This window comes from Gasterosteus aculeatus, chromosome 15, assembly GCF_964276395.1.
Source record: "Gasterosteus aculeatus chromosome 15, fGasAcu3.hap1.1, whole genome shotgun sequence".
NCBI lineage: Eukaryota > Metazoa > Chordata > Actinopteri > Perciformes > Gasterosteidae > Gasterosteus > Gasterosteus aculeatus.
The window spans coordinates 16,846,659-16,863,007 of record NC_135703.1 but is presented as its reverse complement, the minus strand read 5'-3'; the positions used below and the strand labels follow the sequence as shown (position 1 = coordinate 16,863,007).

The following is a 16,349-nucleotide window of genomic DNA, read 5'->3' as shown; positions in this document are numbered from 1 at the left end:
GATCAGGCGGATTGGTGACGTAGGTGTGTGGATGTGAGTGTGAATAGTTGTGTGTCTCTGTGTAGCCCTGTGATTGGCTGGCGACCAGTCCAGGGTGAACCCCGTCTCTCAAGTTGGCTGGGATGGACTCCAGCCCCCGCGACCCTGTGTGCAGGATAAGCAGTTTGAAGGACGGATGGATGGATGGATGGATGACCTACTTTCTGCCCGTCCCGCGTCTTTCTCAATACCCGTAACCCATGACGTGCACCCTTCCATTTGTAGCCAACCACGGTTACGTGGACACTTCCCTGGTATAGTGGACTTTTCAATTAAGGTGGCGCAATTGTAGCTGGACTTTCTTTGCTAGTTGCAGTTAACCTGTAGCATCGATGCAGTTAAACCTAAAAATAGTATTCTGCATGGCATTCTATTCTTTTTTCAGGCTGTTTTTATACATAACTATATACAATATAATTTCCAACGAAAATTCATCTTGGCATCACAAGAACAGCCAAACATCCCACACAACATTACAACCACACAGCCTTCATATGATGAGCTAGAAGGACATACATATTTGTAACCAGGGTTTGAAAATATGTTACTGTTCATATGTGAATGTTGTCACATTTCCCCTGTGTAAACAGAAAAGGAGTTCGTCTTTTCCTTAATATTCAATTTCTGTTACTCCGTGGGCAGAGATTTATTTAAGGGATCATCTGTCTCTTGATAGACTATGTTGGTTTTTTCCATGGACTGTTTCGGTAAAGTAGGAGTTAGCAGAAAAGATACAATGAATAAAAGTGTGTGCCATTGAACAGCTGCATTTTTGTAAAAGAAGATAAAAATATTGAATATTGAATATTTGACATGCTGGCTGTTATTTATGGGATACACGGAAGTGCCGTCCATCCACCGCTCTGTCTGCCAACACTCACCACACGTCATACAATTTCATTATTTACCAATCTCCTCATTGAACCTGGATTGAGTTTGAATATTCCCCTATAAACTGTCTCTAAGCAAAGCTTCCCTTTCCCAATAAACGTTGGGACTAGAATTTGAGACAGAGCAGCAATGCAAAGGTCGTCTCAGCTCCGTATCGGTTGATGATTTCCTTTTTAATTTCAACATCAACAAGATTCAGGGCCAATGAGGTTAGGACTTTCCTTCCCCTCTACAGATTGGGATACAATACAGTGGGAGTCTTTAGTAATATTTGAGCCAGTTAGATAAAGAATTATTCAATCAGCCTAAATTATTCCCTCCAGACGTAATAAATGGATCCAAGCTGATCTGATCTATGCCGGCATGGTTCCAATACATACATGCACACAACCAGTAATGCATTTAATTACCCTCACGCTATTGCTATGTGTTGTACCCCGTTTGTGGAGATGACCAAACTGATTAAGAAAGAATGTGTATGCCTCATCACACTATTCCACCCATGTACGTGTGCATACAGATCATACATGACTCAGCAGCTGCAGGGGGGCTGAGACCAGAGAGGCTGAAGGAGGCCCTCAATGACTTCTACCCAGACTAGAGACACATGTGGTGCACACAGCTGGTCGCCTGCAGACCTCAGACACAAAGGGAGGATACACCTGTGTCAGACAGGTTGAATATGCATTCCTGCTATTTAATATGTGACGGTGGGGGGTCTGTAGGTTTTGTGAGTAGAGCGTGTATTGGATTAGAAACATGGAAACCACATGCATGCCACTTTAAGTGGTGCCTAGTTGATGCTGTAATGTATGTTGCAGCACATTTAGGTTGTTCGGTGAGACCTGATGGCAATATACTGCAACAGCTGATTAGAAGGTGTAAATCATATTTGATGAAACCTTTGAAGCGATGAAGAGCCTGTTGTAAATACGTTTCTAATCCCTTTGGTCACATCCTGGAATTGTCATGCTTAGTGGGAGGTGTGGTAATGTTGTCTGTACCACAGTTGAGCTCCTCTGCGGTGAGCGTCGCCACCGATCGGCCCTGCAGGCGGCTCGGGTAGTCACAGGTGGCAGCAGCCTGAGCGTTGCCCGACTCGGCGTACTGCTTCAGCAGGTCGGCCAGCCACAGCAGCTCACAGTCACAGTTTAACGCGTTGGAATCCAGCCGCCTGAACACACAGAGACACGCAAACACATAGCGGGTGAGAAATGGACACGTAGCTGTGCGTGTATGGGCATCGTGTAACTAGTCTGGCATAGCCAGCCACAGCTCAGTCCAAACATGGGGCTCAGCAGAGCTGCTGCCGGGGGGTATTACCTCCCTGCTTGGCCTCCCCCTCTCGTAACGGACACAGCCGTCTACCACAGGTGTGAACAAATTAGATTTTTAGTGACCAGGGTCTGATTGATTGTATACGTATATCCAGGTATATCTGCCATGACTAAACTGCAGCTTTCTTAGTCGTTTTAAGCTCTAATCTGACACATTCAGGTAATTTGTGCAAACACAGGAGGGTGGAAACAGTGGTCAAACTGCTGATTATCTTCCCTGCCGTTTGGCTGGAGCAGGTTGGGGTTTAAAGCTGTGTTAAAGATTGTCGGCCTCATGTTGCAGCCTCAACTTAAGCATATTATGTGCAGCCGTGGAAGCACGAGAACCGCGTAGTGTGGTTACATGTGACGGACAACGGACCCCAGTTGATAACCGGCATAATGGGAGCGAGATACAGATGAGACATACAGTGGAACAAAGCTGCTTCAGTGGTTGGTTGGTGAGATTCCCACTTACAGTCGCTTCATGGCCTGAAGATGAGAGAAGGTTCCTGGGACCAGCTGGGAGATTCTGTTGTTGTGCAAAAACCTGAATAAAGAGAGAAACGTGAGCTAATTTATCACAATATCCTTTACATTACATTACATGTCAGTTAGCTGACGCTTTTATCCAAAGCAACTTACAATAAGTGCATTCAACCATAAGGATACAAACTCAGAAGTACAAGAAAGTGCAATTTCCTCAAATAAGCCAATTTACAATTTGCTATAGATGAGTGGCGTTATTTGTTAGTCTTTTAGTGGAGGTAGAGCCTGAAGATGTGAAGGCTCTCTGCTGCTGCTGCTGCTCTCATTTTCATAATAGATAGATAGCTGGACTGAAAGAGCACACAAAGACTACATTCAGCACTTTTCAGAAACAACATCTTTGAAAATAATTGACCAAACCATTAATAGTCAAACACATTGAGGATAAACCCCTTTGCCATATCATATGTCACTTTCCAAATGGGACATAAAGATGATGATTTTCCCAGACATGCTATCATGGCTTAACCTTCTGGCCCTGGAGGCTCGTATTACACATCACAATATGTTCCTGTTTATGTAAGGCTCTGCCCAAAACATTCCCCCCAAACTATTGAACCACAAGTGTGTAGGATTTAGGGCGACCTACTGGCAGTAAAATATTCATGACTACTTTAAAACCGTGTATGGTCACCAGGATGAGTCCTTAAAATCTACAATGGATATATATATATATATATATCTTCTTGAAGGATGTGATATCACTCAGTCCCACTGGTTTCTTTCTCTTCCTCTGACTCATTTTTGGAAGCAGGACAATAAGCAAAGCCAACACACTCCCAGCGTAGGTCTGCGTTATCTGTTGAACAAATCAACTACTGAGGGAAAGGAGCACTGGCATCACTAGCTTAGCATGATGGGAACTGAAGGGACCACTCTTAGAATCAGTACGGGGTCGTCACATGCTTTTTTCCTGCTATGTGGGAGCTGCGTACAGCACATTTTATAGGAATCTCAACTTACAGTCGTTCCAGCTTTGGAAGGTGAGTGAATGATTGTGGTTCCAGAGACTCGATGTTGTTGAAGTGCAGGTACCTGGAAGAGAACGAGATGTAGAGTAAGCACAGTAAATCTGCATAAGGGCTACCAGCCAGTGTAAAATAGAAGTGCATCGTCCTAGTGAGGAGCAGACGGGGGGGTGTTAATGCCAACATCAAGGAGTCCTCCAGTGCACCCTGCTCCGCCTGTGCATCTTCATACTACTGAAGAGAACTAGCTCCGGCTAAAAGCAGCCAGACGGGAGGAATTTGTACATCAGGCGTTGAGTAGTCGATAAACACGGTCTGACAATCAATCTCTGGCTGAAGGTAGAAAGGTGGCCCACGGGGAAAGAGCAAGCGTGATGATTATCTCATGGAATGCAAACAGAGTTTATGCCCCCAAATGCCCTTGAGCAAAAATATAATCCAACTGGTGGCCAAAGCAGTGTTTCCCTACTCTGGGGGCAGTGGAGGGAGAAGGGGGGGTATTCTCCTCACACGGACATATTGGCCACATATTTATGTTAGTGTGGAGCTGCCGTGCATGGAAAAAAAAAAAAATTAAATCTGGGTATGTACTTGTCTTGACAGGAAAAGCAACAGTCAAAGCAGCTGCAAAGGGAAAACTAACAAAGACAAAAAGCAGCACAAAACAAACTGAAAATGAAAATGCAGTATTCCTCGAGATAAATACAAAATCCATCAACATGTTGATTCCCACAGTCCAAAGGGATGCAGCTTAGGCTCGCTTGGACTCTAAATGGTTTCCTTCAGCAGGATAAGCCGTTAAAGGTAATAGAAGGACACAATTCCTATGCTCCCTATGAACCCCATTAGCCTGCTGACAACATCAACTGATCGGTGGTGGTGGGTCATATAGGAACGAGTGTGTTTCCCCTCTCAAAGGAGCTTCAGGCTGCTGCAGCCCAGTGGGGATGTAGAGGAGCTAATAAAGTACAGAACTTGTCAACAACACTACAAAACAGATGCCAGGTTTGGGGATTATCTGGACTGGTAATCAAATTCATCCGACTTTCTAGCGGGAGGTCGGAAAGGCTGTTTGGGGGGGGGGGGGGGGTGGCAGGGGACTCCCCTAATATAATAATCCACATGCCAAAAAGATCATTTCTGCATACAGTGGTCACACAAGTTCTGTGACAGATCAAACAAGCAAGCAGCTATAATTGATCACACAGACTCAACATCCATGAGAGCTTTCTGAGAAATAAACACAAGAGGAGTGTCTGCAGCAGGAGGAAAGGCCGGAGACGTGGGCCAGGCTTTGCTAACACTACCAGGAGCTCCCGGCTGGACAACATGCTTTGAGCTTTGCATCGGGGTGGCAAACGTCCTGCCCACAACACATGCAAAGGGGTCAAAGAGGGTCAACGTGGCATACAAAGGTGGGTGCACACAAGGCATGCACGGTGGTGGTGGAAAAGAGGGTAGAGGTGCTTGGACTAACAGAGCGTTATGATACCGGTGTAAGGCCTACACAGTCCTATCATTCAGCATTCAAAAACAGACCACAACAAATGCTCTCTGACACGAGAGAACCTTTGAAGGAAACTGCATTGCTAGGCAACCACTTGGGTCTGTAGTTACGGTCAAAGGTTACTTCCTGTCACTGATAATTCACACTGCAACAGGAAATAAACTGGGGTTCATCTGGAATGTTGTTTGTCGTTTAAAGGGCCTACAGACCATGTCAAAGTTGTAAACATAAACATTGTGCAAACTCGTACTTTTATAAACTGTAAAAGGGTCTATAAATCAAATGTGACCATGTAGACCTCACCAGGCTTCCTGGATTGCATAAAACAGACGGAGAAGGAACAGCAGGGGGGCGGAGGAGCAGTTGGTCGAGCAGAAGGATAAGGTGGACAAGGAAGATGGTCACTTACAGTTGCTCAAGAGAGACAAGCCCCTTAAATGCTTGTCTGTCAATTGATTGGATTTCATTCTTGTACAAATAGCTGGAAGGAGAGATAATCAGTAACATTAGTAACACATACACACTCACAAAAGATCATCTGACTTCTACCTGGTTATTATGAGCGAAAGTAGAGGATCTGAGCAGATAACTATGGTTTAGATGCGGTTTTAAAATAAAATGAATGCTGCTACTTGTACAGTGTCTTTACTGAAGACGTTCATCTATCCAGTGAGGATCATACTAATCATTCATTGATATTTGGCAGAAGTAGCAGTGGGTTGGAAACTATTTGGACCAGTTTTCCATTACAATGTGTTTGACAAAACTAAAAAAGGAATATTTAAGAGATTATTGTGTTTAGTGCAACAAGGTCAACATGGGGAAAAACAAAACTATTCAACACTCATTAAGACTTTTAACAGAAAAGGAAATGACTTTCTACATCACTCATGGAATGCATTACATTCAATTAATGACTCAAGTACATAAACATTACAAAATAAATTATTAGATATTTGCACATCAAGAAAACCTTGTGCATCAGATGAAAATCAATAGAATAACAAGAAGTATGACATCACAGATTCCATGTGCGTTTAGTCTTTTCTCCTCTGGAATTGGAGCACCAAGCAGCCCATATTTTAGCACATACACATGTGCATGTTTTCCCTCCGTCATGCATGTTACAGAAATGTGAAACTAGAACAGCGATGGCTTAAAGCTGTTCATCCTTCTCTCTATTTCACTCTGCAGCGTTCCACCCATGATGTGACATGACGAGACGTACAGATCTCCTCACAGCAATGGATGGAAAAATAAACATCCTCTCTATATCCCTGAAGGCCCTTCCGAGTGCAATAACCTCGCTGTGAAGGATTAGGGTCAGGTTGCTTACGAGGGCTAATGAAAGGTTTATGCCAAAATAAAATACTTTATCAGATGTAAAATGATACATTGTCCAAATATATTGAGCTAAAAGTCCCTATCATTCACAGAGAAAGGACACTGCCTCCATAGATGCTAGGACCAAACCTCACCAATCAGCATCAGGGTAATGAGTTTACTTGGGTGACACCGGAGTGACCAAACGTATTGTTGTGACACCATGTAAACGGTTACTGATTTAGCTTTTAACTGCAGGAGCAGTGAATGAAGGTGAAACACAGCGGACTGCATCCTTGTGTGTGTGTGTGTGTGTGTGTGTGTGCATGAGAGAGACTCAGATCGCAACAGAACTCACTTTAATAAGCAGGTCTCCTCTCTCATCAAATATACAGTACAGAATACAATCAAGCATCTATGTTAACGTTCACTAAAAGAAGCTCTATGTGCAAAGCGAGGTAGGATGCAGTATGTACCGAAGCATGAATACACTAACTGGGGCCAAGTACAGAGCACTGATGGATGTGATGAGACTGAAGAATTAGAGAAAGATCAAATAAACAGCGGCGGGTTCCCACAAAGAGGAGCGTTGACCTCTGGTTGACCTGTTGGTGGAGGTGGTCGTGGGAGAGAGAGCGCCTGCATAGACGTTAGGTTTGGAGGACGACAAAGATGACAGGGTGGACTTTGGTGGGCTCCAAAGTTAGTGAGGAGGGAGATACAATCTGGCCCCCAGCTACAGACCACTGGCTCGTTGGGAAGGGAAAAGACTGGGACGAGAACTTACCCTAATCACAAAGGCTTTAGATCTACTCTGCTTCTAAGTGAGAGGGGCACTGTCATTAAAGTAGTTGCTAAATAGCCACAGGACTTTATTACCGCACAAAGAGAGAATGTGTGTCACTGTGTGAGCTCAGAGAGAAGCCAAAAGGAGAGCCCCCTCTTCTCTCTCTCTTTGAGCTGATATAATCTTGTCTCAAGTGCTTATCCCAAATATTAGTTGGGCAGCATCAAATATGCCTTCTCTATTTCCAAGTGCTTTATGTAGGTCCTCATATCCACTGGAGCACGGAGTGTGCTCTCAGCACAACTCAGGCCAATGGAACGATAACGCAAGAGTAACGAAGGCAGCCAACTAGCAATCCCACAGAAACCTCAGCTACCTGTTCTCTACTCGCTTCAGGTCTAGTGTTGCACGGTGTACCGGTACTAGAAAGGTATCGGGAAACCGTGAGAGTTGGCAGCCCTGTAGCTTTGTTGGCTTGCTTGACAACACCTTTCCTAACACAGTCAAACATCAAGCAACACAAGACAAAGCAAGATCCCAAATAAGTTCCTGAATAGTCCAGCAGAAATATATACATGCAAAACAACCTACAATTTCACTCATGTGGGCCGATATGATCATGAGGTCAGAATGCACACAAAATTGTACCAAATAATACACACTTGATGCAATAGGCTACATGCTGGTGGAGCCTGAGGGTGGATCTTCACCTAATCTTTTTTATTTTTAGTTAAGGAAATATGAAAGTGAGAATATGAAACTATGCAAGTAAATAAAGCATTGTTCATCCCACAGACAGTCAAACGGATACCAGGTTAAAAAAAAGGAACCTTACATATGTTTTATTTATTACTATCATAGATAAATATATTCCATTATCCTACTTGTGGTATCGTAAGTATCGGGTAGCGTAATATTTTGGCAGGTATAGTATCGTAGTCATAATTTTGGTATCGTGACAACCCTATTCAGGTCTACACTCCCCGACACACAAGTACCAAGGAACAGAGCAGGGGAGACTTAAGCAGTGTAAACAGCTGCCTTCCACACTTTTGCTGCACCAAAAGCGAAGCGAAATATTTGCCCGAGTAGATTCCATGCAAAGTCAACAGATGCGAATGGTTGCGGATGAAGCAAATTTAACGGGCGGCATAATTTGCCCAACGCCGACTCGTGAGAGTCAATCAGCGTTGAGTTGCTGCCAAAAGCCTGAATATACTTTATGTAACAGCCAGAGACGACGGATGACGTCATGAGCCCAAACACAACTGCGTTTGCGGTTCTGACGTTTGTGTAATTTCCACAACAAATAAAGAGCAGAAATAGTGGTTATTTCCATGGTGGATGGCAGAAATGATAACTGTCTTTATGGAGAAGAGCCGCGACAGCAGGCGAATTAACTACAACTAGTCAGGTGAGTTAACTCGCGCGAGTAAATTCCCTTTGCTTCATCTTCTGTTGACTCAACTCCTTTCACATTGACCTTTTGACTCCAAATCGGAGAGAACAAAACGCTGCCACATGGCTTCAAAATGTATCACTTGACCGCAAGTGCAAAAGCAAACTGGCATGAGGGCAACTTACAGGTATTTGAGGTTTTCCAGGTCTTCAAACGCCCCCCTGGGGATCCTTTGTACATGATTGTTGTTGAGGAGGCTGTGGAGGAGAAAACTGAGGTTATTTTGGAGTTACGTTTGTTCTGGCCTGCTTTCAAGACAAGATGCAGAGCAACGTAATTCACAGATTAATGATTTAAATGGGAGTTCCTAATGGTAAGAGGTCACTTGTCAGCTCTTTTTGTGCAGGGATGAATGACAAATATATTATGTAGGGCTGCGACAATAAATAGCCGACATCGAGGAAAGAGCAGCCAGCAGCGCCGGCAGTTGTTGTCAGTTTTGTTATTGTTCAGTCAGAAAGCATGAAGAGGATATAAAGCCCTCAACAGGCACGAAAGGGACTTTTCTTCACCTTGAAACTGAATGAACTACTGGGTGAATACCCTGCACATATTACGATAGTGGCATCACTGTAGTTGTTGATATTCCACAGCAGATATGGAAGAGAAAGCCCCCTCAAGAATGTTATTTAAAGCAAGTGAGTGTGTTGTATTCTTTCCAGCTGAACAGCCTTAACAAAAGCGATATGTGGAAGCCCAATTGTTGCCCACAAAAAGAAAAAGGAAACCTGGACAGTTTCTGCTGTATTAGCTTAGCAATGCGCCGTCTAGCAAGCTGGACATGTGATGACATATGATGAATGGCTCTGTGGGTGGAAGTGGAAAAATAAATTCCTCATAGATTACGAGCTGACCCACATGCCTGAAACACAAGCTGAACAGAGCACAGATTTACGTGTGTGTGTGTGTGTGTGTGTGTGTGTGTGTGTGTGTGTGTGTGTGTGCGCGTGTGCGTGAATACAAAGAGGACTTCCTATGGAAGTGACCATCTTTCTGTGTTTTCTTTTAGGAAATTGGCCTGGTCCAATTTCAAAAGGAGCCTTCTTGGTTATTATTATTACGGTATCCCAAAAAAAGGGTAATATCTGTCTAGACAAGTTCACATTCATGCAAGCATGCAGGGACAACGACTTACAGTGTGTTGAGGTTCTTTAGTCGTCTGAAGGAGGCTGGTTGTAAATCCTTGATTTTATTGAACCTCAGGTCTCTGCAGAACATAAGGAAATATATTTAAACCAAGGAAAGTATCAAGTAGGTGTTAGACTTGGAAGGCAGTACACATAAGCATGAACTGGAGTCCACGACACTCGAGGGCAGATTTATTTAACATTTGCTTCAAAGAAAACAATCATGGAACTGGTCTCAGTATCTTTGTCCCTTAACAAAGTTAAAAAGGCTGTGTAATGAAAACGACATGCTTTGACATAGCACTCATCACTCAGTGTGCAATCACAGCGACAAGCTGGACACCATAAAACTAGCCCTGTGAAGGTGACGTCATAGGTTACCTACCTGCCATGTGGCATTACCAGCTACACAATGACAAGTGGGACGTCTCATCTGAACACTGTTATGTCTGTGAACCTTTGGCTGAGTCATCTAATCTCCAGCTAAGCCATTCGATAAATGTATTTTGTACAAGATGGGTACTGTAAAGTGGAACAAGGAGCGTCCATCAGCCTCCTACTGTACCTAAAAGCATTCACTCGTTTTCCCACATGCACAACCACCACAGTGGACTGTTCTGTGCATCCGGAGAAGAAAACACTATTGAAGCCAAAGCGATGAAGAATGTGTTGGAAGCACAGGGCAGATCCATCACAGCCTCTCTAGCTTAACTCAACCTGGCTAATGAACGCGCAAAGCAAATACTGTGAGTCACACAAACGTAACGTACCCAAATGATGACGCAGAGCGATTGAGACTCCAGTGGGACGAGAATGTAGACATTACGAAAAACTGCCTCACCATGGCACAACAAAACTGCCTCACCATGGCACAACAAAACTGCCTCATGGCTTTTTGTTTTTTCAGCGATGTCAGACACAACATGTCTTGCAATCGTAAGCTTTAGGGCTGTAGCAAATTGTTTGAAACTTCATTCCTAACGTTTAAGTTTTGGACCATTGCTGCATGTCTTTTCATTGCATTCAAAGCTGTGATTTCAGCACAGCTGCAGATGAAGACCAGACTACTTGAATAGTCTCACCCTTAAAGAATCAGAATTCCAGTGGTGTCTGCGTGGGATTGTTTCCGACATTATTTCCCAATAACTCTAGTATGTGGAGTTTGAAATAAAGTTCATTTGAAAGACGTTTTTCATGCTACTTGATTTGAAGATTTAATTTAAATGTTGTGTCTACATTAGCTTAGCATTAATAATGCTATACATTCGTTTCTTTTTGATTCCTGTTTCTGTGTAAACTCTCAGCAACCCAACCGAGATGGACAGATTACTGGTGTAATGCGTAAATCAGATGGTAGTCAGTTTGAGCTGTAAGAGGTGACCCGACACACAACAAACCAATGAGGCATATTTGTCCTTGGGCTTCACAAGAAGAGACAGCCGTGTGTAACGGCGCTAGGGGCCTGCAATGGTTTTGGAACCATTGTCCTAAGCAATGGGCCCGGTGTGCAGAGTGGCCTCCTCCGACATGCCAAGGCAGGGGCCGTCCTGCCTACATGCCTCCAGCTAGAAGCGATAAGGTGAGGAGACGGGGGGAGCAGCTCTACATGCTAGTTCAAACAGCACCCGTCACACACAAAGGCACCGCGTCTGATCCCTTCTGGGGTCACTCTAATCAAATGTTCCCCAGCGTTCATTCAAAGCTTCACGTGAACTGGCTCAAACATCACGGTCCTGTATACTGTGAACACATGTATTGAAACCTCCAGTCTCCTTTGTGATGGCTGTGGGTGTGTGACGTGAAGCGTTTGTCCTGGTCGGTGGTCAGTATTCTGGCCGTGTGTACGTGCGTCTCAGTGATTGTTTCTTTGTGAAGCGGGCTGAGTGAGCAGCGTTATCGTCGACCGATGGAAGGTGATCGGTATCAGCGATGGCGCCATCAGCACCGATGTATCCAGGGGCGGACTGGCCATAGGGGATACCGGGGAAATTATCGCTGGTTATAATACGGGTAGATGGAATCCAGCGTTCTGATTGGTTGAGAGTGAGTCACGGGGTGTGCATTATTGCGCGATAATGTACAGTTGCGCTTCACATTTACCCGAGCGTTCCGTATCAAAGCAACCGGTTAGATTTTGTGCGACCGGTGCTCGGTGGCGATCGCCGAAATAAGACCCGGAAATCCCACAAATGATCGGTTTCAGGCCATGCAAGCTTTCACAACCGGACAAATAAGGTGGACGTCACGAGCGATGTGAATGAAGATGGTGCGAGATCCTGCGAGGAGACCCAATGCTGTTTACATGCACGTACGGGGACTATTCTTCTCTAGACTAGACAAACTGAATGCAAACGGAAATGCGATACGCAACGTTCGGTGGCAGCGAACTGTTACATTAATGGACGATAAAGTACAGCCTCTTGTACCTTATGGCTTAAATAACGCACACCCTGTGACTCACTCTACACCAATCAGAGCGCTGCATCTCATCTGTCTGTATTATAAATATAATGTATAGCGTAACTGTGTATAGTGTGAATAAAGTGTATGGGTATTTTTCCAAGTAGGCCACTGACAGGTGGAAATGTGCGACGCTTCGAGCGGGCAGCGCGCCGTGTATTGAGCGGAGCCCGCGGGTCGGCCCCTGGTTGTATCCCCTGGGTGCTCTCAGGCTCGCTGTCTGTGGACCTGAAAATTGGCCTTTGAACTGTGTGTGTGTGTGTGTGAGTGATTGCTTTGTCTGTGGATCTGTTAATAAAAACGTTGTGCTTGAGCCAAAACCTGACGGCGTCCATCCATCGGAACACAGAAAGCACGCCATGCTTCACAACACAACAACAGGATCCTAATTCATAACAGTAACAAACACAAACGCCAATTGTTTTACAAATAAACACCAAGTATTTACTAGACTTTGTCAGCCGAACGAGATGATCTATAAAGCTGCTTTTTCATGTTTTATTGTTAATAAACAGGAGAAAAGCAGATATATGTATGGAGGACGTTTAGGAAACAAATCATTGGTTTTCAAGAAATTGTTCATCTAGTCACCACAAAAAAATTAGCGTGCTTCATTATATTTTTCCAGCACTTATCAAGACTCATTTGAGTGTGTTTTGGATGGCACTGCGCCAGAGGAAACTATAAAACAGCCAGGCTAACCACCCTGCACGGTACTCTGGGTAATGCCAAAACACAAAGGACATGACAATGTGACAGTTACAGCATTAATACAATGAGGGAAAAATAAGATGCTTTGATTTCCTTCTGATAAAAGTAGTTTCTCATGAACACTTAGGCTCATATTTAACTGGCCAGGGTAATAAGGAAAGAGACACAAAAAGATGAAATGAGAGCGTGAAAAGAGCGAATGCCTCATTTTATTATTACATTCAGTTGTTTGCACTGCGGCTTTTTGGCATAAACTAAACTCAAGCCGTACATTTCTCAAAAGAGAATCTGAAGGGCCTATTTAGACTAGACAATCTGTCTGCTGAGACAGGGACACGCTGTGTGTGAGACCTGCAGGTCCACTGGGGTGATTCAGGGACAGAGTGACTCACACCAGACAATTACAGAGCTTAGGGAACCACAGGGAACTAATTAAATACACCATCAACTCTCAGACAAGGGTTACAGAAATCCGGGAATATTCTAAACAAAACCAACACAACGATTTACATGTCACACACATGTCATACACATTTACAGGTCATTTAGCAGACGCTTTTATCCAAAGCGAGTTACATTACACTTTAAACCCATGGCTTTTCACATTTTGCCCGGGGAGCTATTAGGGGTGAGGTGTCTTGCTCAGGGACGACTTGAGACATGGGGCAGCCGGGACTCGATGGCACACAATGTTCCCAACCAGCTGCATCCAGCGTAGATCGAGCTTATTTTACCATCAAAGATTTTGGAAAATGTTCCGCCGTTTTGCAACCCAAGATTATGTCCACTCTATATCACAGGAAAACAATTTGCGTCAAAGTCTTTTCTTCTTTTCACTTGGCAAACAACAAAAACAGCATCGCAGCCAACTTGGAACTTTGTAGGGATGTTTGCCCCTCACCTCAATTGGTAATGGCAACCCTAGCAACAGACAGCTGTCAAACCAAAAACTGAACTAAATTTTCATGTCCCTCAGTGGCATGGACTTAAAAAAAAGAAAGAAAACATGTGCTCCTTTTGCCGGGCAACTCAGAGGTTTGACACCAAAATAGGAACGCTTCATTACCAGGATCGTATCCGAGAGGAAAGCCAGTGAGGTTTTAGATAATGCTCTGGGCCAATACATCAGTGTGGCACTGAAAGGATATCACTTATGTCTGGTCTGTTTTGTGGATAACCTCGACATGATTGTATATATTTTGATCTGTTAGTTATGTTGGAAACCTGCAGTGCAGTTGTGACCAGTCGTAGCACTAGAACACCAAGTTTAAACTTAGTTCAACATCGCAATCACAAACAGCAGCACTAACACAAATGATGGACAGAAATCCCCACAAAAATGCTGTGTTTTTATATTTGGCAAATGTTTGTAGCTGCCGATTATTGTCCTGGATGCATGTTTGTAGCTGACCGGTCAGACAAGGACTGTGAGTGGCAGGAAAGCTGGAGCAACAAGAAGTATCTGCCACTGTGGTGCCATGCATTTACCACGGACGGTATAAACCCTTGAGTATTAAAGAAAAATAAAACCAAATGATCCTAAACTGTTGACCGTAGCTGTAAGGAGGTTTCTCTAAGCTCTCGTCTGAGCCATGACGACGAGTGGACCTGGCTGCTGCCCAACTCCACCACCATCTGAGTTCCATGTGTGGACCGCTCCTCTCGTTCTCTCCCCTCCAGTCAGGGGCGTCCTTTGGCTCTGTGACATGAGCCCAAGTGGGCTTGCCAAAGACTCTCGGGCGTGCATGAGTCATTGTTAAACACGAACATGGCCGGCTCCGCGCTGGAACATCGGACCAGGATCTCCAAACATGGCTGCGATGGCTCTCTGCAAAGCACATCATGTTTCCTTAACCACTGGTTCCATCTATGTTTGCACCAAGATAGTATTTCTTCAGCTGGGAATGCTGATGATGATGCACCAAAGACCTTTGCTAGGCATTTTGAAATTGCCTTTAATGCTTATTCGTTTGTTGCTTGTCACTTAAACAATGTACACTGCAGGCCACAGCTGGAACCACTGCCCTCCACAGGATACTCCAACCCAAATAGGTACGTCGTCACTAGACTACAGCATGCAACACTTGTTTCAGCTGTCCATAATCCCCGGTGCCACATAGGTACTAAAGTCCATTGGCTTTCTCTAACTGGCCGATCAGTCTAATTTCCCGGATATCACAGTAACACATTATTAGCAGAGATATAAATTACGCCTTTATATAGCACTTTCCTATGCAAATTTGGGAAACACTTTATGGATAGCCTATAGGACAATGAAAGCATTGGTAGACAGAGCACAATAAACACTAACTCATTCTCCTTTGTATGAGTTCCAACATGTGGTATATTTCTGGGGCGCAGCAAACGCTGAAATGTATTAACCGTCGATGTGGGAAACAGCCTAAATTCTGGATTCATTTACGGTACTTTTTCCAGGAACTTATCTAGAAGGAAATGTGCACCAGAGTTCTTCTGAATTCACCAGCTGTCCTGCATAGGATGGGCCAAAACAAGGGGCCCCCAGGGGGCCCGCTGAGATCCTGTCAGCAACTATCCTCGGCCCAATCTCGCTGCGCAAATGAGTGACGCTCTGGAGATTTCTGCTTTGCATTCCATAATGCTGCAGAGACCGAGCGCCTCTCAAAGCCTGACTGCAGCAAATTCCACACAACGCAGTGAGACCAGGCCGCCGCTGTGTGCCGTGAGCGCAAAGGACATTTACACAGAGAACAACCAGGTAGGACTCAAAGGAGGCGGCGGCCATGGAAATGTGTCTCCTGCCAGGACACAGCAAACAACCGACAACATCCAGCGAGCGGGCTTCCTGTGCCAAAGCACCAGATTCTACTCACGACCTGCACACTCGTGCCATTCACTGAACACTAATGACGACTTCTCCAGCTGGGTGACCCTAAAACCTCTCACACACACACACACACACACGCGCACACAGCCAACACTGAACAACTTCTTAACTGCCAACCGCCAAGTATGCAAAGAAAATGTTTGTTTACCGCAACTGTGTTTAAGAGCCTCGTTCATCACAGTACACTGTAATCCCAATTTTACGATACGTGGACTTTGGGTATCAGCCAATACAGAGAACCAATCTAATCCCAGTGTACATTAGAATATGTCCCTGATATATATGTTTTAGATTCATAAATGACAAGTTCACAGCAGTGTAGATTACAAGCAAACAACCAGGAGGA

At 44.4% G+C, this 16,349-nt stretch overlaps 1 protein-coding gene across 3 annotated transcripts in view; it reads right to left on the bottom strand.

Moving 5' to 3' along the window:
* pxdn (peroxidasin) overlaps window positions 1–16,349 on the bottom strand; it is a 35,546-nt gene that overhangs the window by 17,730 nt on the left and 1,467 nt on the right. The window contains exons 2-7 of one of the 3 annotated variants that reach the window (XM_078089017.1): window positions 9,975–10,046; window positions 8,965–9,036; window positions 5,574–5,751; window positions 3,759–3,830; window positions 2,725–2,796; window positions 1,935–2,104 (exon numbers count right to left, since the gene is read on the bottom strand). In XM_078089017.1, the coding sequence (XP_077945143.1) occupies window positions 1,935–2,104; window positions 2,725–2,735 (181 nt within the window). In that variant the 5' untranslated portion in view covers window positions 2,736–2,796; window positions 3,759–3,830; window positions 5,574–5,751; window positions 8,965–9,036; window positions 9,975–10,046. The remainder of the gene's footprint in view (window positions 1–1,934; window positions 2,105–2,724; window positions 2,797–3,758; window positions 3,831–5,573; window positions 5,752–8,964; window positions 9,037–9,974; window positions 10,047–16,349) is intronic. The other 2 variants (XM_040199517.2, XM_040199518.2) reach the window with 2 other exon arrangements.